Source organism: Pogoniulus pusillus, chromosome 19 (genome assembly GCF_015220805.1).
Source record: "Pogoniulus pusillus isolate bPogPus1 chromosome 19, bPogPus1.pri, whole genome shotgun sequence".
Classification (NCBI taxonomy): domain Eukaryota; kingdom Metazoa; phylum Chordata; class Aves; order Piciformes; family Lybiidae; genus Pogoniulus; species Pogoniulus pusillus.
In genome coordinates, this window is record NC_087282.1 from 6,518,528 (window position 1) to 6,539,400 (window position 20,873).

At 56.5% G+C, this 20,873-nt stretch overlaps 3 protein-coding genes across 8 annotated transcripts; 1 reads left to right on the plus strand and 2 right to left on the minus strand.

Annotated features, from left to right (window-relative positions):
• Nucleotides 1–430: 430 nt before the first annotated feature.
• RAB9B (RAB9B, member RAS oncogene family) lies at nucleotides 431–7,714 on the minus strand. Of its 6 annotated transcripts, XR_010305733.1 has the most exons (5): nucleotides 6,814–6,894; nucleotides 5,852–5,980; nucleotides 5,121–5,188; nucleotides 2,638–3,809; nucleotides 431–1,962 (listed from the first exon to the last, which is right to left on the minus strand). XR_010305733.1 is itself a non-coding variant. In XM_064159087.1 (4 exons), exon 4 carries the CDS (start codon nucleotides 3,772–3,774, stop codon nucleotides 3,169–3,171), a length of 606 nt encoding a protein of 201 aa, XP_064015157.1. In that variant the 5' UTR covers nucleotides 3,775–3,809; nucleotides 5,121–5,188; nucleotides 5,951–5,980; nucleotides 7,171–7,714; the 3' UTR covers nucleotides 431–3,168. The 6 variants fall into 6 exon arrangements, 5 of the variants coding, with proteins under 5 accessions (XP_064015157.1, XP_064015156.1, XP_064015158.1 ...); XM_064159087.1 differs by lacking the exon at nucleotides 6,814–6,894 and adding an exon at nucleotides 7,171–7,714 and having other exon boundaries at nucleotides 431–3,809; nucleotides 5,951–5,980; XM_064159086.1 differs by lacking the exon at nucleotides 6,814–6,894 and adding an exon at nucleotides 7,171–7,714 and having other exon boundaries at nucleotides 431–3,809.
• Nucleotides 7,715–13,872: 6,158 nt separating this feature from the next.
• Nucleotides 13,873–15,460, minus strand: LOC135183666 (thymosin beta-15A homolog). Its single transcript, XM_064158870.1, has 3 exons — nucleotides 15,352–15,460; nucleotides 14,876–14,980; nucleotides 13,873–14,385 (listed from the first exon to the last, which is right to left on the minus strand). The coding sequence occupies exons 2-3, from the start codon at nucleotides 14,973–14,975 to the stop codon at nucleotides 14,348–14,350; spliced, it is 138 nt and encodes a 45-aa protein (XP_064014940.1). The 5' UTR covers nucleotides 14,976–14,980; nucleotides 15,352–15,460; the 3' UTR covers nucleotides 13,873–14,347.
• A 2,961-nt stretch (nucleotides 15,461–18,421) lies between these two features.
• Nucleotides 18,422–19,675, plus strand: LOC135184137 (nyctalopin-like). Its single transcript, XM_064159727.1, has one exon. It carries the CDS (start codon nucleotides 18,476–18,478, stop codon nucleotides 19,673–19,675), a length of 1,200 nt encoding a protein of 399 aa, XP_064015797.1. The 5' UTR covers nucleotides 18,422–18,475.
• The last annotated feature ends 1,198 nt before the right edge of the window (nucleotides 19,676–20,873 follow it).

Below are 20,873 nucleotides of genomic sequence, written 5' to 3' on the forward strand. Positions count from 1 at the left end.
TAATAGCAGCTTTCTAGTATCTGAAGGGCCTTCAAGAAAGCTATGGAGGAACTGTTTGCAAAGGCCTGCAGTGGTAGGATGAGGACAATGGTTTGAAATGAGAGGAGATTTAGATTGAATGTCAGGAGCAATTTCTGCACCATGAGGTGCTGGAACAGACTGCCCAGGGAGCTATCCAAGGTCAGTCTTGACAAGGCTTTGAGCAACCTGCTCTAGTGTCACTGTTCACTGTGGGAGGGGGGTTGGACGAGACGACCTTTGGAGGTCCTTTCCAACTCAAACCATTCTATGATCCAAGAATAATCCCTTTCATCTCTTAGTAGCTTCTCTCTGCCAGATGCCATAACCAACCCAGTCCCCTGCTCTCCCTCAGAACAGGAGCCAGCTTGACCTTTGATAAACCAAGAAGGCAACCACTTTCTGAAACCACTTGAATACATTCATGGTTTATTTGCTTAAATAAAGGGAGAACCTCGGGTTCACAATTCCAGCTCTGTAGCAATAGCAACAACTGCAGCAGCATGAGTGGACACAGGGAGGGGATGGCTGTTGGCACTGAAGTTTGCAACAGAAAGCTATAAATTCTTGCTCCTTTGGCAACTGTGTGCAACATTTATAATAAATTAAACAAATACATTACACTACACCTTCTAAAATGAACTTTTAAACCACATAAGCCTAATAAAACAGGTGGGTTCTTTTTCAAGTCAACGAGCCAATGTCTGTTGGAAGTAAAAGATGCTGTGTAACAGCCTCCAGCAATACATGCCTGTGCACAATGAGGGGCTTGAGCTTCAGCTATCAGCATCTACACCAGGGCACTGCAAATAGTTTGCTGCCCCCATGCCTCCTACACCGTGGCTTGCTCAGTCTCTGTCCTCTCCCACAGGAGGTGCTGATCCTCACACAGTTCACACAGGATCCGAGCTGGGGAAGCAGCACCTGCAGGAAGCTTCCCCCAGCAGCCCCTCTGGCCGGGCTGGGCAGTGCAGAGGGGCCTGAGCCCCTGTGTGAACCAGCTCCGAAGGTCATACCTGCTCAGAGATGTGCAGTGGAACCACGGGTCAGAGAGTCTAGGGCCTTGAAGGAGGTATCAAGCAGTGTTAAACTGAAGCACAGCCTAGCGGCTCAAAGAGGTCAGACACTGGTAAAAAATGGCAACAAAAACTTCAATATCCTGTAAAAATCTGTTGCACCTACAGAGGCAGAACTTTCTCTCATACCTCAAGGGATCTGCTTCTCCAGAGACTATGAGCACTCTCTCTTTCCATCCCCCTGAACATGAGTGTTCAGCCCCGTTTAGACATCAGATCCCTTTAAAGCACTTCGCATTAAAGCTTTGATCCTTTCCACACGTGGCTGCCTTGCAGAGAAGGGCAGGTACACCCTGAGTTCCATCAGAGGACACTCCCTGTGTGCTCAGAAACGTGGTTCAACAGCCACCAGCTGGAAAGGCAGAGCCTGCCCTGCTCTAAAGCACAGCATAAGCAAGGCTGCTCGATTTGAGCTACAAAATCCATCAGCCAGTAGCTCATCACAGTGGGAGTTGCATTCAGCAGACAGCAAATATGTACTCAGAGAAGCTCTCCCCATGGCAAGCTGCTTTGAGCTTATGGGAAAAGCCAGAGTTTTGGACAAACATTTGCCTGGGAAGTTGCAGGACATGAGGTCACAATGGTAAAGTGAGCAGTCAGCAAGCACTCTTTGCTACACAGATAGCTTGGGACTAACACCTAGCAGGGTGCAGGAGCTGTGCTCATAAAGGCCCAGCATCTTCTTCTAGCAGGCTCCTTGCCCCTATGAATACCATTTTTCAGTCACCTTGAACAGAGGTGGAACCAGTGCAGCTCTCCCCTCAGTGGACTGAACTCAGCAACCTTTAACAAAGGCCACTTAACTGAGTGGACATCCTCTGCCAGTGGAGTCTGCCATATGAATCAGAGATAAACCATACTGGATCCCCTGTCAGGGAATAAGAACCAGGAAAGTGGCATCAGTAATCTGTGCTCAGCAGTACTGCACCTGACACAACAAGTAATAACGTGAACAGTTCTGTGTTGCAGCATCCCAACAGGAACATATGTGCTAAAGGAACTGAGGATGCCGATCTGCCAGCCACCAAAGCACAGTGGCCACTGGCCCCACACATGGGATGAGTGGATTTATCCACACAGGCCCACCTGCACACCTAGGAGACATCCCACCCACCTACCATCTGGTCTGCTAGAGTGCATCATCTGGACCTGCCGATTACTTGTGACAGAAACCAGATGAGGCTTCATGCTCCAGATCTCCTGAACTCCTGAGTAACTCTAAACCCTCTGAGACGACCCAGCAAGGGTCCACTTGGTTATTTTTTTCATATCCAGGGCTTTGAGGAATGAGAAGCAAGATCCAGTCTTGAGCCTCCACAAGAGACAAGGAAACCTCTATTAAACAAGCAGCAGGCAGTGTCTCCACAAAGTAACACTCACACGAGACAAACTCAGAGGTGAGGAAAACCCACACCAGAAATGGGCAGCCAGGGAGAAGCGATGCTGCCACAAACACAGTTCCACCTCTCCTCGTCACGTTGCTTCGGATCAGAGTTTTAACAGTTCTCAGCACAATTCAAGTCTCAGGACACAAAGCACTTACCCCAGACAACAGATAGGCACACCTCAGCCACTCCAGCATTTGGCATTCTCACAGTCACGGGGGCTAGAGTTTCTGCACCGAGTTTGGTTCAGTCTGCTGATGAGATTTTTCCTTTGGCAGTAAGGTCATGAGTTTAGTGGCTCTAGGATGTTTTTGAGTTCAGGACTAAAATACTTCAAAGAGTGTCTAGAGTGCTCTCAGCTATGTCCCGCAGGCAGTTCTTGATACAGATCAGATCACTGCTGTCTTTAGTGAATGTAAAGGACTTTAACCCAGTTCTCTAAACCTGCTAAACCAGGTAGAGATGGAAGCAGGACTATGCTCACATGTTCCTTCAAAAGCTCCCTCCTGCAGAAACATGCTCTGTGCATGAAAACCCCAGCCAGAATTCAGACGGTGACACTGCAACTCCCCAGTGAGCAAACCACTTTTTGTCCTTGTGGCCACTCTTCTCAGAGTGCCCCCGAGCTGCCCGTGCTTACTCTGATCCAGCTGCTGGCTTGAGCGATGTTCCCGAAGCAGCAGCCTCTCCTAACAACAGGAAGAGCCTGACTTGGAGCTGGAGTGCAGGTCAATGGTGTGGCCCAGCATGCAGTGCTCTAGCTGCTCCTCCACTGCCAGCACCTGTCGCACAGCCTCCTCAAAGGCCACTGCCACATTGGTGTCATCCTTGGCACTAGTCTCCAGGTATGGATAGTTACCATTTTCCATGCACCAGGCCTGGGCCTCCTCCGTGCTCACTTGTCTCTCCAGTTTGTCTATCTTGTTGCCCAGGACTACAAATGGAAAGCGTTCGGGGTCCTTCACATCAGCATAATAGACAAACTCCTTCTGCCAGTTACTGAGGTTCTCAAAGCTCTGCCGGTCATCCACACTGAAGGTCAGCAGGCAGCAGTCTGCTCCCCTGTAAAAAGGGGTTCGCAGGCTCTTGAATCTCTCCTGTCCCGCAGTGTCCCAGATCTGGAGGGTCACAAAACGTCCATCCACCTCCAGGTCCCGGTTTAAGAACTCCACACCAATCGTGTGGAAAGCCTGGGAGTCAAACTTGTTGGTGACATAGCGGTTCATGAGGGAACTCTTCCCAACTCCACCATCCCCAAGCAGAATGACTTTTAAGAGCAAGGACTTCCCACTCATTGCAGCAGGACGGAGGGACGAAGGACCAAGGCAACCTGCAGGGTTCAGAAACACCACAAACCAGCTGCTGGTGACTCGTGGATGCTGTGGAAAGTCACATGTGAAAGAGCAGAATATGGCACTTCCATTCCCACTCCCTAACAGGTTTTGTGCACAGCAGGCAAACTCTCTCCTGACAGAGATTAAAGCCAGAAACCGGACAAGCTTTCAGGCACACAAGTCCTTCAGCAGGTGCAAAACGTAAGCAGCAGGTCACTGCTATGTGCCAGGTGGGAATAACTTGTTGGGAGTTCAGTACCAATCATACTGCTTTTGGTGTAATAAAATCTGGTGTATCTGAAAGCCTGCCTGGTTTTTCCAAACATATTCTCACTAATTAAATATCTCTTCTGTGTCCTCAGGCTACCAGAGAAGCAGCAAAATCACCAGGGATCACCAGCAGCAGCCCTTCGTTTCCACTGCAGGATTGCCAGTTACTTCCTAGTACAAGAGGGACATGGAGATGCTGGAGCGTGTCCAGAGAAGGGCCAGGAGGATGCTCAGAGGGCTGCAGCAGCTCTGCTGTGAGCACAGACTGAAAGAGCTGGGGCTGTTCAGTCTGCAGAGGAGGAGGCTCCAAGGTGACCTTCTTGTGGCCTTCCAGGATCTGAAGGGGACCTAGAAAAAAGCTGGGGAGGGACTTTCTAGGCTCTCAGGGAGGGACAGGGCTAGGGGGAGCAGAACAAAGCTGGAGGTGGGTAGGTTCAGCCTGGGTGTGAGGAGGAAGTTCTTCACCATGAGAGTGGTGAGAGACTGGAATGGGTTGCCCAGGGAGGTGATTTAGGCCCCATCCCTGAAGAAGTTTAAGGCCAGGATGGCTGAGGCTGTGTGCAGTCTGCTCTAGGGTAGGGTGTCCCTGCCCATGGCAGGGGGATTGGAACTAGATGATCCTTGTGGTCCCTTCCAACCCTGACTGATTCTATGATTCTGTGACTTGCTCTACTGGAAGGAGTCAGAAGAGGCACAGGCCTCACATCAGTACAAGTCAGCTGGCAAACCAGTTCTTAATCACCCCAAGAAGGCTGACTCACAAGTGGAGCTGCACTCATTTTCCACGTGTGATCTCTGCAGCTCAGAGGGGCTTTCCCAGGTGCACAGACAGCTTCTCCGCTGCTTTTGTCTGGCAATGCCTTCTGCAGGACAGTTTGCTGAGGCACAGTTTCACACTGCAGCAACCCAGCCACCACAGGTCCCTTAGAGCAGCACTCACAAAAGAAGGGCAAGCGTCAACCAGTCCTCCCTTTCCCAGGGACTTTCTGTGAGTGAAAGTAAAGGCCTGACCTGCAGTGAGAAGTTTGGTACTGTACCTGCTCTAGAAACACAACTCTTCTGCCTCCAGGACTGTCGAGGGAGTACCTTCCTCCAGCACAAATCACTAAAAAACAAACATCAGTCAGAGGTTGCCTGAGCTGTGCTTGGCGCACTGCTTTTCAGCCTGGAATGCTGACCCAGGCTGGACGGACTGCAGAGCTCTAAGAAGCTGAAAGTGCAGCGCTGATGGCTGAAGTAAAACAGGCAAGAAGAAGGCACTGAGGACAGCACATCCCTTTCCCTAAGTAAAATGGAACACATGCCATTTCTGACCAGGGCAGGGCCCCTAGATGCCAAACTCCAGAACAAACTGAAGGAGCTCTGGCAAGAGCGCAGAGGGCTGTGTAATGCGGGTCTGCACTCAATCCAGGGGACATCAATAGCTTTGATTTGCTTGGCTGGCCTGCCCACAGAGTCTGGAATCTAATCTGAGGATTCAACATGTACTTCAACCTCCTAACCAGAAGAGCGGGCCAGCTGGTGTCAAGGGATCTGGCTTGTTTACACCTGCTACAAACATTCCTGGGAAGGGTGCGGACACCACAGTGCTGCTTTGTGACTACCACCACCAGACCACCCTCTGAACAAGTGAAACGGGAGCACCTGACACTGCTCAGCTTAGGGCTCCTACTCCTTTCAGGCCAAAGGCCACTTTTGGCAGTAACCCCAGGGAGCACGTCTCCACTCTGTTTCTGTTCTTGTTGCAGCTTCTCCAACCAGCGCTTACCACGAAGCCCAAATCAGAAACTTCTGCTTCTCCAAAAGGTTTCACCAGTTTCAGTTCCTCTGCACAGGCACAGCCCAGATCAAGCACTGCTGCACTAACCTGATGGGCCATGGGGCACTTGAGAAGCATCTGTGAGAAGCAAAGAACAAAATGCAAATGTCACAAGAGACAAACAGGAACTGAAGCACAGGTCCTTGGAGCTGCTAGCTTTGGGAAGGTCTCCCCTCAGCAGGTAAGCTGGTCAAAGCCCTTGCTCTCCCTTCTCCAGTTCCTGAGAGAGGAGGGCGTCAAAGTGGTCCCCTGTCACCAAAGCCCGACCTGACACACACCAGCATCACTGGCAGGAGTTTCTGTTTAGAAATGGTTTGCAGCAAGTGACTTAGCAGAAGTTCCTGACCTGACCGAAGGGTTATGCGAGGCTACAGGTCAGCAGGCTACCGACAGCCATGACACGGATGGGCACACTGCCACTCACGGCACCGGCGTTAGCAACGCTGCCTGCAACCTGCTTTCGCTCACTGGCCCTTTGCACGCTGTTTTGGAGGTCAACCTCGACTCGCAGCAAGACGGAAACCGCTCACGCAGGGAGCTGATGGAAACAGTAAGGTGCGATCGTGGGGGCTGGGCCCCGCTCTCCCCACTCCCCAGGCCGTGGCTCTCTCGCTCAGCAGGAGGTAGAACTCTCCGGCGGGCCCTCGCCTGGCTGCCCGCTCCTCGCTCGATCCACTGCCGGAGCACCAGAGCGGGACGGCCGAGGACAGACGCAGGGAAGGAGGGGGTGCCGCAGCCACGGAGCTGCACACCGAGGGAGCGCCGCTGCCCTCTCCCCAACCCCGCGGCCGATGCCGAGGCCCTTCGGTAGAGGTCGAGAGAAAGGAGCGGCCCGTTAGCCCTGGGAGGTGTCTGGGGGCCGAGGGGAACGCCGCCGGAGCCGCCCGCCCTTACCTCCCCTCCACCCGTACCTGCCGCCGCTCCCCGACCCGCAGGTGCCGCCTGGCCCGCGCCTGCGCCGCGCACGCGCCCTGCCGGTACCGGGCGCGGCGGGGCGGGGCCGGCGCTCAGGCGGTGGGGTGGCGGCTGTCCCTCGGCCGCCCGCGCCGCCCCCGCCGCCGCCCGCCCGGCGCTCCTGGGGGTGCCCTCCTGTCCTCCGTCCGCCTCCGCCTTCCCCGCTCCTGCCGTCCCGCTGTCCCCACGCCGGCTCCGCGCTGCCGGCAAGCGGGACCTCCGCGCTGGCTCAGCCGAGCCGCACCGGGGGCTGCCTGGTCTCAGCGGTGGGGTCTCCGTGGAGCCTGTGTGAGATGAGATCACGGCACTCTTACCGGGGTGGGGTGAGCAGGCAGCCGGGTTCTGGGGTGCGGCCCCGTGCTCGCCGCCAGCCGCTGCCTCGGTGAACTCATCACTCGTCCTGTGCTGCAGCTGCGGCTCGGCGCTCTTCCGCTGTTCCAGGCCCGGCGCTCGGCTCTGCCGCTGCTTCTCCAGGTCCTGTACCTGCAGGCAGCTCCAGCCCGGAGCCCCTGCTCTGGGGCAGCCCGAACGGCCCTGCCATCCTTAGCCTTGGTCACGCCCATCTTCCCCTAGCCCACAGCTGCGGGCAGTGTCTGCCAGGCGCTCCGGCATCCATTTCGCCTCCCAGGACCAAGACAGCCAGAGCACAGCTGGGGAAGGACACCCTCACACACGCACAGGCACCCCCATCTACCCCGCACAGCCCTGAGGATGTGCCCTGTGCGGGTTCCGAGCTGAGGCCTCGCAAACTCCACACTTGCCAGCCGCCACACAGGCAGCAGTACCTCAAGGGGCGCAGCAGCATCTCCCAGTGCATCATCCACGGCAGCCAGACCACATAGCAGGTGACCAGCTGGCGGTGGGGAGTCTGCCAGCGCTGCGGGGAAACTGGGACCATGGCAGCAGGCATGGGAGTTACCTACTCCCCATGGCACTGAGATGCTGGAGGTTCTATTTGAGCCTTCCCTTCGAAAGCTGCAGCCCTCTCAGGTCCCTCCCTGCTCATCTGGGAGTGGTGTGTGAAAGGCAACGGGGAGTGGAATGTTCCCAGGCTGCCATGAGACCTCTCTAAGACACAACACTACAAGCAGGGGCTTGTCCCGGCTCCACTCCAGCCCCGGGGCCAAGCTGCATGCTGCCACCACAGCCTTTGCTCTCACTCCCCATCCCCAGCTTTTCCCTGGAGCCCTTGGTCGGTTACTTGGGACATGCTGGGTGACAGAGCGGTGGAGCAGGTACATGACAGGAGGAGGCACTAGGCATAACTTTGGCCTGATGTAGGTGTGCAGGCAGGCTGGGGCTTTGAGAGATAGCAGAAAGCATCTGTTGCAACATGCTTATCTGCTGGCCGTTGCTCCTGCAGGTTCCTGGAAAGTCATGGATCTGGCTGGCAGATGCTGGCTCACAGCCTTGCACTGGGGAGTTTGGCTCCTGCTGCAGTGGGATCTGCTCAGGGACTCATGGAAAAGGCACGTGACAACAGAGCAGGCCTCATGGTGGCAAGGACAGAGGAGGGGGATAGAGTGGCACATGGCAACTTGGCTGCCTCTTGGCAAGGAATGTGCCTGGGCGAAGGGTTGGAGGGAAGCCACTCCTGCCACTGCTCCAGAGGGGATCTGGGGGAAGCAGCAGAGGGGCATTTTCCCGTGCTGAATCCCAGATGTTATTGTGCACCACATACTCTGTGCCCAGCTTATACTCTACACTGTACTCTGCACCTGGCCTGGCCCTGGTTCCCCATGGCCAGTGAGACCTTCCCCCATAGGCTCATCCAGGCACGTTTGAAGCTGTGGCACAACACCACAGAAAGGCTTTGGTTTTGGTTTTCCACTCCAAGAGGCTTCCTCGTGTCATGTATGTGCTATGCAGTTGAAAGCAGTCTTGGATGCCCCTGGCAAACTCCCAACTGCCTGGGCTGCAGCTCGGCCCTGGGATGCATCCCTGCTGCCATCACCACCATGGCTTTGAACCCCCACCTTGTCTCCCACCAGCTCTCTGGGTTGCCATACCCCAGCTGCTGCCTACAGAGAGGAATAAATCACAGAGTGGGGGCTATGCATTGGGAGCAGGGGAACAAAATGTCTTTTCATGCCATAATCCTTTCTAATAAAGCACCAGGGGGAAGAAAGACCATAAACAATGTCTCCTGTGTGAGCCAGCTGCTTCCTAAAATAAAACACTCCCCTCCACCATCAGCTGCCCTGGTTGGGGCACAAGTGCAGGCACCGCAGCACGACACCGGAGGAGCATCTGCCATAGGAGCAGGTGTTCCTGCAGCTCCCTGCTCAGCCCCACGGGCCTGCAGGCATCTGTAGAATGCAACTGAGAGACACACACATGCTAAAATGAGCACTTAATTCTGGCCACTCACGAAAGCAGGCTGCGAGCCACCAAAGGGCTTGACATGCCCAGGCGCCAGCAACATGCGCGCTGCTTGGAAAGGCATGTGGCAAAGCTGCTCCCACCTGTGCTCCACACCAGCAATGACCCGAGCAAATGTGAGGAGCATGGCAGGTTGCAGAGCAGCCCAGTGCATCATTCCCCTGCTTTATTTAGACCTGGATGCTGGCAGGACCCTGACTGTTACTGAGATTCTGGAGGAGAGGGCAGAAAGCTCTGAGCACTCCTGATTCATCATTGCTTGTGCTGAGCCCCAGCTGGCAGGGCATAAGTAAACCACTACTGGTAAATCTGACTGCCTGGGCAATATCTCTGCTGCTGGGTAAGGTGTCATGGGGTGTGCCAAGTGTAGCAGCCCTGCTCTGCCAGCCACCACATAGCCTGCAGGCAAGTTTACCAGTGCAGGTGTCTAGAGGTACCTGGCTCACTGTGCTGGTGCTTTTGCACCCACTAGTTAGCAGTGGTAGCTTTCCCTCCCCATGGCCACAGGGCTGTCCAGCACGGCACTGCTCCTCACTGCAGGATGGGGACAGCTTGTCTGTTAACACACACCTCCCCTGCCAGCTCCGTGTCATTGAGTGTCCTGAGGGGATAGTCTGACCCGCAGTGCCACATCACACATAGTCCCTCACCCCTTGGAGGCCTCTCATCAGCTCCATCCCCAAAGAAACTTGGTCACCAGCTCCCACAACACTTTCATTTCCCTCTTACCAGTCTCTTCTGCTTTCTCCTGTTACAACCAAACACACAACTATCTCCAGGCATGCAGATACCCTCCCCAGCAACTCCCAGCAGAGGTTTTCCTTGACAGCTTGAGTTTGCTGGCCCCTCACCTCGCCTCTCCAGCACTGCCATAGCAGGGTTTGAGCTCTGCACTTGGCAGCATGGCCACCCAGGCAGGCAAGGACACCTGGGAGGGAAAGGCTGACTCAAGTGATGCAGAGGCAATGACACCTTCTCCGTTGGGATGTGGTGAGTGGTGGGTGGGGGAGAACCCATGCTTGGGAGAGCTGCACTATCTGCCAAGCTGCACAGCATGGCTTCACCTTATCCTGCTTGCTCTGATGATAAATGCACACTCTCTGGGGACTGTTTGCTTGTACTGACTGCAGTGTGGGCTGGAGCTGGCAAACTCAGAAGCTGTACAAACTCAGAAGCTGCCCCAGGGCCTGGTCAAGGCCACCTCTTGGCTCTCACCACTTTCTGATGCAGCCTTAGGGACTGCCAGATGGAGAGTGGTCAAAGTGAAACCCTGGCTGCTGACGTGCAACAGCTTCCCCTGTACTGGGCAATCCATGCTGCAAACCAGCATGGTGCTGTGGGATGCATGGAGAGGGTGCTGCAGCCTGGCAGGGTGGGTGCACATCCAGGGGGAGGGGAATACTGGGGTGCCCAGTGCAGGGCCATGCACAGGGTACTCGGGCATCTCCTGTGAGAAATGGGATTATGATTCTCCAGACAAGAGTATACAGGAGCTAAATCTTCCCCTGGCTGGGTCAGAGGGGATGGAGCAGCAGCAGGGCCAGATGCCCATCCCAGCTTCAAGTCCACAAGCCCTGATCTGAATTCACCCTGTGTTGTTGTTCACCAGGTATCTGCCCAAATTCCTGCTGGTGACTCATCTTCCTCCTCCCTCCTCTGCAGTGCCAGCCAAAACTCTCCAGCGATGGGAGAAAACCACCCCAGGAGCACCCTGGCCAGGGAGAAGTATGGGTATTGCCAGAAGGAGCTGAAACATACCTAGTGCCCAGTGAGTGAAGGTGGCATTGAGCCCTGCCAGGAATGTCCAGAACCCAGGATGACATCCTTTGTGCTTGACTGACTGCTGGGACAGCCCATGCTGCTGAAGCTGCCACGTTTCTAAGGGGTATCAGACTGGCAGGTGTCCTGGTCTCCCACACTGCTGGCAGCTGTGTGCCCATGCATGCTGAGGTGAAAAAGAGAAGGCCTAGGTCAGGGAGGGAGGGAAAGTGTTGAAATAAAGGGCTTTTCTGCAATGCTTCTCGCTGACTGGATAATCCCCTGCTGGCAATGAGGACATTTTGGGCACTGGATTGAAAAATGGCTGTGTCTTTATCTCAGACATGAGGGCATGGTTTGGGGCAATGCACCTGGTACTTCCTTGTGCACCATTCTGGCAGGGGTGTGGGTGGCAGAACTGTCTGGGATTCCCTATTTTGGGTGGACACAGCCATATCAGCCACACAGCCCACTGATCTGGGTGTCCCCAAGGCCAGGCTGTGGCTGTCAGCCTCTGAAGTGGCTTCCTCAGAACACAAACCCAGCTGTAGCAGCACATAACCACATGTCTTAATCTGCATCGCCGTGTCCCTGAGGTGGTCACAGTGAAGAATGAACCCAAACCCAGATTCATGACACCCCTGACCTCACTTTGCAGCTCCTCAAGATGCTGCATAGAATCACCCAGGTCAGAAGGGACCTTTAAAGGTCATTTTGTCTAAAGGTCATTTGCCCTGTCTTTGCAGTGAGCAGGGACATCCTCAGCTAGATCAGATCACCCAGAGCCCTGTTGAGCCTGATCTTTACTATCTCTCAAACACCTCTCTGGGCAGCAAGGATGGAGCAAGGTAGTGCCATGGACTAGCTTCCACAGGCTCAGGGCAAATGCTGAAGTATTGCTGGCTCCTGGCCTCAGCCACCCTGACATTTGGGGCAGCTGCTGAGGAGCCGCAGCCCTCATCCTGGTAGGTGAACTGCTCAGCCCCGGAGGAAGAGGGCGGGTGGAGAGCAGGCACTCCTGCGCAGCCTCCGCTGCCGGCATGTGCAGCACGGGGCGAGCTGGAGGGGTCTGTGAGCACAGCTGTGCTGGGCACAGACACACCTGCTGTGACCTTGCAGAGCCCTGAGTGACTCAGGGGGAGATAAGTTGCCTGGTGGTTTTCCATGCCTGCAGTGGCCCATTGCAGCGTGACTAAAGAGCATGCAGGAGGGAGAGGCACTTGGGTGGTGTCAGGAGGAGATAGGGTGCTGTGGGCAGCCACCCAGCCACTCTATTCCCAAAAACCTCACTGAAGAGCAGGGATCACCTCTGCTACTTCGTGTTTCCATCCCCAAAAGCTTGGTTCAGTTCAAACTCTGGCTTTTGGGGACAGGGAAAAGGCTCAGGCTAGACTTACCTCTGGGTTTGATCCAGTTCTCAGATCGGGTGCATCAAGTGGCCAAGGGACTGCAAAGCCTCTGCGTGAGAAGGAAATGCTGAACCAGCAGGAGGGTGCTTAACTTTTAGTAGTCTGCAAGCCCTGGCTGCTGCTCCTGAGAGCAGGTCTTGCTGACATGGCCTTTTCTACCTTCTGCTTTCACAGAAGGGTCCAAAGGGGCTTCACGACCCCTCCCCAGCACAGAGCCAAGCCTGTCCCTGCCTGGTGAGAGAAACTGCCCTGGAGAAGGGGGCAAGCCCTGCTGGAGTGCCACCCCAGCATCCTGACAGCCCACCCAGACAGCTGGGCCTGGGAAAAGGATTCTCACATCCATGATAGGGTGCTGTCCTAGGGACATCAGGGATGCTGAGTGGGCACAGGCACATTAGCATATGCCAAGCTTCTCAGTGCCCAGACGAGCGAGGCTGGGCCTTAGCATCATTCCTGACCACCCTCAGGCCAGGGAAAATGCCACATGCTGCCCTGACAGCACACAAACACCAATCTCTTACCTCTGGCTCCTTTCACTCTGCATAAGGAGTAAAGGCAGCCACACCAGCAGAGTTATTTGCAGCCCTCGTCAGGCAGCGTGGGTGGAGGTACCAGGAAGATATGAACCGTGTCCAGGCAGGCACAACAGCCCTGTGTTTGTCTGCAGCTGACCAGGCTTACGAGGGACGCCGGCCAAAACTCTAAGTTTGCAAGTCTGCCTCCACCTCCTCTGTAAGGAGCTTTCTTAGTGACCCTGCAGGCCAGGTGGAGGTGAGGAAGTCCTGGCAGCACCCAGGAAGCCTCAGCATAGACCTGGAGGCACTATCAGACCCCAGATGTCCTTCACCTACACTGTGCTGCCTGCAAGACAGAGGGATCTCCACTCCTGCAAGGAAGGGCTGGGATCAGTTTGGAAGGTACCCCAGCAGTTTACAGCATTAATCCTTCTTTACAAGTCTGCAAAGTCCTCCCTAACCAAAGGCAGGGGGCAGAGGTTGGCTCAAAGTGAAGGGCTGTACCAGGCACTGAGAGGAGAGCTCTGTTCCAAGAACCAGCAGGACTCAGGCCAGAATCCACATTGCCAGCACAGACACCTCCAGCCATGCACAAGAGGAGCCAGCCCAAGCTGGCCCTGCTTGAAGCAGGAGGCTCTGCCTTCAGGTGGGCTCTATGGTCCAGGTTAGCCTCTACTTAAAGATGCACCAAGAAACGGCTGTGGTGGTGGTATTGCTGATGGAACAGTGGCCTAAGCCCTTGTGTCACACCAGCAATGCTCCCAGCTCCCTCAGGAACTGAGTTCTACACGAACACCAAGCTAGACTCACCCTGCAAGGAACCATCCCACATAGCCCTTTGAGCAACACCAAACCAGTGGTGCCACAGCACCAGACAGAGACAGTTGCACCCCCCAGGGCAATCCAGGCTGAAGCCTGAACCTCTGCCAGAGAAGCAGCCACAAGCCATAGGTAAGCCATTACGTTTTTTATTTTATAATAAACTTCTCATTTTTTTCCCCCAAGGAAGACAAAAAACTGTGAATGAGGCTACAGAACATCATAGTGAAAAGTATGAGAGACAGATCCTGGCCACTAGCCAGGCCAGAAAGGGTCCCCACTCCCCAAGGCAGAAGAGGTCCGTCCCTAGGAGCCTCATAGCCCTTGCTCATCTCCTCGTGTTACAGTAAGATCAACACTGTCAGAGGGAGCTGGCTGAGCAGTCGAGATGGGGTTGAGTCAGGCTACTGATGAACTGAGGTGGACAGGCTGTGTCCCACTCATCCACCAAAGCTGCCAGCAAGTCGGGGCAGTGGGTTAGGGGATGCAGCTGTTGTTTAGACACGTACATGATAGAGATTTAAAAAAACCAAACAACCCCACACATGATTTAATTCAAAGCAAAAAAACAAATCAAGTGGTAGCTCTTCCTGCCAGGCCATCTCACTCTACGAAGACTTCACACATTCCTTCTCCTGCTCAATAGCTGCAAGAGAAAGAGAGGTCCATTAGTCTCTGGCACTTTTCTTTTTCACGTGGAAATACCCACTCGAGAAGATTGCAGGGCAATCATTCAGGCCTTGGAACACAGTTGTATGGTTTGATCACAAGCAGGGGTCGATTCAAGTCACAGGGGGATAAGACACACGGGTGACAGCAAGTTGGGCATCTGCCTTCAGCTCTCCTCAGGGAAGTCGCTACCCCAGGCAACACCTCGGAACGCTGTGATCACGCCTGCTGCCCCAGAGTGCCATACCCTGGCCCCTCACCTCTCAGGCGGTGGTTCTCTCTAGGTCAGAGCCTAACTGCCCCGAAGCCCCTCTCTCCAACGCATGCCTCGACAGCGCGATCAGCAGCCGCGGAGGACACACGCCTCACCGGCCGCGGCCAACGCGTCTCTTCCCAGCAGCCAAGCACCGGGGCCGCTCCTCTGGCCCCCGGCAGGCCCGCCCGCCCGTCCCCGGGGCTGTACTCACTCTCCTTGGAGGGCAGCGTGTTCTTCTCCTCCGTGTTGGTCTTCTTCAGCTTCTTCTTGTCGAATTTCTCCACCTCCGATAGGTCTGGTTTGTCGCACATTTTGGCTGCAAGATCCTCTCCGAGGTTAGTCAAGGTTCTCAGGGATGGGGACCGGCAGACAAAGGCGGCCCGCCCAAGCCCCCGCCACGGACAATAGCGCAGGGCGGGGCGCGCCGCCGCCCCGGGCACGGCACTGCGCCGCTCCGGGCAGCCCCTGCGCCCACCGGAGGAGCGTCCCCCACCCTCGCAACGCGCTCAGTGCGGTATGCTGCCCATCAGCCCCAGGATCCCTGCAGCATCCAGCCAGAGGCGCCCCGGGCTAGTCCCTCCTCGCACCAGCCCTGCCGTGCAGCCCCCTCCCCGGTTACAGCGCGAACCCACGTCGCGGACAGCCCCGCGGGCGGCAGAGCCGGTGCCGTCCCGCATCGTGCCGTACCTGGTACCACGCCGCCCCGACCGTTCCCGCTCCGCTGCTCTGCCAGGTGAGGCTGGGGCGTGCGGCGTGGGGCGGCGCCTTAAATACCCGGACACCGCCCAGCCTACGCCCCCATTGGCTGCCCGCAGCCCACGGGGCCCGCCGGGAAGTGTAGTCCGTCCGCCCGTGGCTGCGGCCGGCCGGCGGCGGAGGGAACTGCCGCTCCCGAGGTGCACCGCGGCACGGGGCGGGGCAGCAGCGGAGCGCGGGGCGCGCGCGGGGCCGCGCATCTGCGGCGGTGGTACCCGGCAGGGGCGGCCGCGGCCCCGCTCCCACAGCCCCCGCTCGGGCACACGCACTCACGCCCGGCCCCGCACATGCGGCTTTGCACACACGTGCACGCCCGCGGCCAGCTTGCGGACTCGCACGGGCAGCGCCGTGCGTGCACTCCGCGCTTGCACACCCGCGGCGCAGGAACTGCTGCGCACACGCGGGCACACACACGCAGCCTCACCCCCCGCAGCCCCCCGCCCAGCCCTGCTGCCGTCTCTGCGCCAAACACCCGGGCACCAGCTGCGAAGGGCAGCAGCATAGTCCACACTGGGCCAGGTGACTCCTGGACCATCATCCCAGCCCCAAACCCTCCTCAGAGGTAGCAGCAGCAGCAGCTATGGGGAAGCAGCTTTTCATATCACAGACGCACAGAACAAGGGTAGGGGCTAGAAGGGACTTCCATAGATCATCGAGCCCAAATCCCCTGCCAGAGCAGGACCACCTAGAGCAGGTCACACAGGAGCACATCCAGGCTTGAAGGCTCCTAAAGAAGGAGACTCCACAACCTCTCCAGGCAGCCCTACCCTTCTCTGATGCTGTCAGTTTGCGTGTTGCTGTTGTATCTCCCTGGTTTAGTCCAGTTAAGCAACATCTGCCAATGATGAGCTCGAAGAGCTGTGTGCATGGAGTCTCTGAAAGTGTCCTATACAAACCCAAGGAGAGTTAGAGAGAGCTCTGGGCTCAACTGAAGGCCAGAACGTGGCAACACTGCTGGAATCGCAACCAGAAAGCCCAGGTGGGATAAAAGGGATGCCAGAGTGAGCAACCCATCTTGGAATCTTAGAATCATAAAATCAACCAGGCTGGAAGAGATCTCCAAGCTCACCAGCCCAACCTAGCACCCAGCCCTGCCCAACCAACCAGACCATGGCACTAAGTGCCCCAGCCAGGCTTGGCTCCAACACCTCCAGGCACAGCCACTCCACCACCTCCCTGGGCAGCCCATTCCAATGCCAATCACTCACCCTGACAACAACTTCCTCCTCACATCCATACTTCCCCCAGCATAACTTGAGACTGTGTCCCTTCTTCTGTTGCTGGTTGCCATTGGCAGGGCTGTGCTCAGGTGCCTGCTTTGCTTGGCATCTGCACCACAGCCTAAGCACAGGGCACCTACCACAGATGCAGCTACCCCAGGGTGCCAGTGCCCATCCCTAGGGCACCTACCACACATGCAGCTAGCCCAGGGTGCCGGCTCCCATCCCCAGGCCACCTGCCACATGTTCAGCCCCTGTTTCAGCTCCCATCCCCAGGTGGCACTGCCACTTGGAGCTGCCTTTGCTGAAGCCCCACAAAAGGCCTCCCTCAAAGGCGGGGGGTTTTGGGCAAACTGCCCTTCAGGTGCCAGGGGAGCAACGGTCAAGGCAGGAGCAGGAGCTCCTTCCTCCCAGACACATCCCAGGGGAAGTCTGTCACCTGCTGCTCTTTTCAGAGGGCAGGAGGTGATACAAGACCCTTGTGGGCACAGGAGAGTCATGGAAGCATTTTGGATGGTGAAAGAAGCTCATCCAGGCCAACCCTTCCCTGACTCTGCCAAGCCCGGGGCTAAACTGTGGCCCTCAGCTCTGCCTCCATGAAACACCTCTAGGGATGGGGATTCAATCACCTCCCTGGGCAGCCTATGTCAGGCTTTGAGAACCCTTTCAGGGAAGGATTTCCTTCTAACGTCCAACCTCAGCCCCTGTGTATTTCAGCTGCCTGGCAGAGCAGAGCCTTTGGGACTGAGGGAATGTGAGAGAGGCCTTGAGAACATCACAGCACCACAGAATGCCAGGGGCTGGAAGGAACCTCCAAAGCTCAGCCAGTCCAACCCCCTGCCAGAGCAGGGTCACCTAGAGCAGATCACACAGGAACATATCCACACAGGTCTGGAATATCTCCACAGAGGGAGACTCCACAACCCCCCTGGGCAGCCTGTGCCAGGCTCCTGCACCTTCACCCTGTCTAACCTAAACTTGTCCTGGTGTAACTCATCCCAGGCTTCTGTCACCTTCACTCTGTCTAACCTAAACCTCTCCTGGTGCATCCCATCCCAGGCTTCTGTCACTTTCACTCTGTCTAATCTAAACCTCTCCTCGTGCATCCCATTCCAGGCTTCTGTCACCTTCACTCTGCGTAACCTAAACCTCTCCTGGTGCATCCCATTCCAGGCTTCTCTCACCCTCACTCTGTCTAACCTAAACCTCTCCTGGTGCATCCCATTCCAGGCTTCTCTCACCCTCACTCTGTCTAACCTAAACCTCTCCTGGTGCATCCCATTCCAGGCTTCTGTCACCTTCACCCTGTCTAACCTATTCCTGCGCTGGTGCCATCCCAGGCTTCCGTCGCCCTCAGCTGTCTGACCTAAGCCTCCCCCGGTGCAAGCCCAGGTCACTTCCCGGCCGCTGTCGCTGGCCCGCAGGTACAAGAGGCTGCCTCTCACCGGGCTCTGACCTGCTTTGCGGGCGCGGCGGCGGCGGTGCCCGGCTGGGAGCGGTCCCATGCGCTCCGTCAATCCCCGCAGAGCAGGCGGCACCTAATCGGCTTTGCTGTGCCCGCAGGCTCCGTCCCCGCGGCGTGCAGCGGGCAGAGCTGGCTAATTCTCCGCCAGAGCTGGCTAATTCGCTGCCAGCCTGCCCCCAGAGCCCTGCCATGCTCGCCGCTCACCTCTCCCGGCCAGGCAGAGTCTCTTTCGCTTGCCTCCTCCTCCTCCCCTCTCCCCTCCGTCGGACGCTGGACGCGGCGGCCGACCATGCTCCTCCTCGTTCCGCTTCTGTTCACTTGCGCAGCCAAGGCCGGCCCGAGCCTGAATCTCTCCGCTCCGTGCCCCAGCATGTGCAGATGTGCTCCCGAGGAGATGATCCACTGTAACAGAGCCGGCCTGAGAGCCCTGCCCGCAGGCATAGCAGCCTCCACCGTCTCGCTCAGCCTCTCCAACAACTACCTGCGGACCCTCGGCACCAACACCTTCCAGAACCTGACTGTCCTGCACAGCCTCTGGCTCGATGGCAACAACCTGACCTTCCTGTCCCCGGGGACCTTCCACGCTCTCGGCCAGCTGCGGGAGCTGCACCTCGGCAGGAACTCGCGCCTCACCCACCTGCACGCCAACACCTTCCGAGGGCTCCTGAACCTGGTCAGCCTGGACCTGTCCCACTGCAACATCTTCGAACTCCACCCCCTGCTCTTCTCACACCTGCCCGCCCTGCAGAGGCTCGACCTGGCCTCCAATAACATGCGCTACGTCCCCCAGGCCTTCCAGAACCTCTCCAGCCTCACCAGGCTGTCCCTGGAGGGCAACCACATCGAAGCCATTGGCAGGGACTCCCTGAAGGACCTGGAAGCTCTGTACGCTCTGAACCTCAGGAGGAACCGGATCTGGATCATCCAAAGCGGCGCTTTCACAAAGCTCCTCAGGCTGGGAGAGTTAAATTTAGGACACAACTTCGTGGCTGATTTGCCTAATCAGCTTTTCGAGGGCTTGAGCCAGCTCAAGACCATGCACCTGGAAGCCAACAGAATCAGCGCCGTGGGCTGCGCCTTCAGGCGCCTCCTCAACCTGAGGAGCTTGTACCTGAACAACAACCGGATCTCCTCCATCTCAGGCTCTGCTTTCCTGGACTTAAACAAGCTGCACTTCCTTCACCTGAGCAGGAACAACCTCAGCTCCCTCCCCACGGGGCTGCTGGCAGGGCTGCCCAAGCTGAAGCACGTCCTCCTGTCCCACAACCCCTGGAGATGCGACTGCAAGATGCTGTGGTTCTGGCGGTGGAGCGCTGCGCACCGGGGAGCCATCCAAGGGCTACACTGTGCCTTCCTGGGCCCTAATGACACCCTGGCCCTTGATGTTCTCCAGCCAGGGGACCTGGCAGACTGTGCAGTGCCACCTCAGCTGGCAAGCGAAGACAAGTGCAAGGTGGCTGGCACCAGCACGGCTGCCAGGACCCCCACCGTCCCCAGCAAGCTCATCCTGTTGGCGCTTGTCTCCCATGCGTGGGGTTTGGTTCCGTGGCCACACTCTGACAGTGTTTGAATAGATATGTACTGGCTGCTTTTCCTTGCTCTCTGTTCTCATCATGGGTGGGGGTTGTGTGGAAACAGAAGGATTTGGTTGTGCAGGTTGTGCCTTCGTGGGCACTGCTCAGATCTGGAATGCTGATGTCACAGCAGAATGTAAACGTTCCCCTCCAAAGGAGAAGCTCCCATGAGTATGTTCAAGCCTGGGGGGCTTGTGCTGGAGGATGTGAGGCTGGGAAGCATAGCCCCAGCACAGCCTCTGGCCCCTCCATTCCCACATGCTCTCTAAGGCTGAGGCTGCCTTCCTGTGCCCAGCCTTCGCTGGGGGTATCGTGAGCGCTGCTGAAGCAGGACTACTTTGCAGGTGTTGCAGCACATCTGGAGGCCCTGCAAAAGGCTCACCCCAGCACCTCTGTGAAGGTGCAGTAGTGCCCACAGCTGGCACATCCTCATGCTTTGCTCTCAGAATGCAAGGCAGTGTTGGAGGAGTGGGCAAAACCGCCATAGACTCACAAACTCATTTGGGTTGGAAAAGGCCTTTCAGATTGAGTCCAACCTTTCTCTAACTCTGCCCCAAGGCTAGGGCTAAACTGTGGCCCTCAGCACCACTTCCAAACACTCCCAGGTATGGAGATTCAGCCACCTCCCTGAGCAACCTATGCCAGGCTTTGAGAACCCTTTCAGTGAACAAGCTTCTTCTCAGGTCCAACCTAATCCTCCCCTGGTGCAACTTGAGGCCATTTCTTCTCACCCTATCTCTTGTCAGTGGGGAGAAGAGGCTGGCACTAAGTGAACATGGAGGTTCCTTAGAACATGGAGCCTCAGCAACCTGCATTTGCTCCTTTGTCTCAGGGATGGTCTGCACGAGTTGTAGCTCCCTGAGTTTTGTCAGAGAGCTCTAACGTGGAGACACCACACCACTGCCTTTCCCCCACATCCAGCTGCTGGGTTGTGAGGCTTCCATCACAGAGCTAGTCAGAGCATCATAGAATCAGCCAGGTTGGAAGGGAACTCCAAAGCTCATCCAGCCCAACCCCTCTGCAGTCAGTAGGGGCATCTTCCACTAGATCAGGTCATCCAGAGCCTTGTCCAGCCTCACCTTGAATATCTGCAGGGATGGGACCTCAACCACCTCCCTGGCAACCTGTTGCAGTGTTCCACCCTCATGGTGCAGAACTTGTTCCTCACATCCAATCTAAATCTGCTCTGCTCTC

What these genes read in the sequence shown, in the direction of transcription:
- RAB9B (XM_064159087.1), bottom strand. Translation starts at nt 3,774, where the DNA reads ATGAGTGGGAAGTCCTTGCTCTTAAAAGTCATTCTGCTTGGGGATGGT.
- LOC135183666 (XM_064158870.1), bottom strand. Translation starts at nt 14,975, where the DNA reads ATGTGCGACAAACCAGACCTATCGGAGGTGGAGAAATTCGACAAGAAG. An exon ending in CACGCTGCCCTCCAAGGAGA is followed by an intron (nt 14,386 to 14,875) that starts GTGAGTACAGCC and finishes TTTCTCTTGCAG; the next exon opens with CTATTGAGCAGGAGAAGGAA.
- LOC135184137 (XM_064159727.1), top strand. Translation starts at nt 18,476, where the DNA reads ATGTGCAGATGTGCTCCCGAGGAGATGATCCACTGTAACAGAGCCGGC.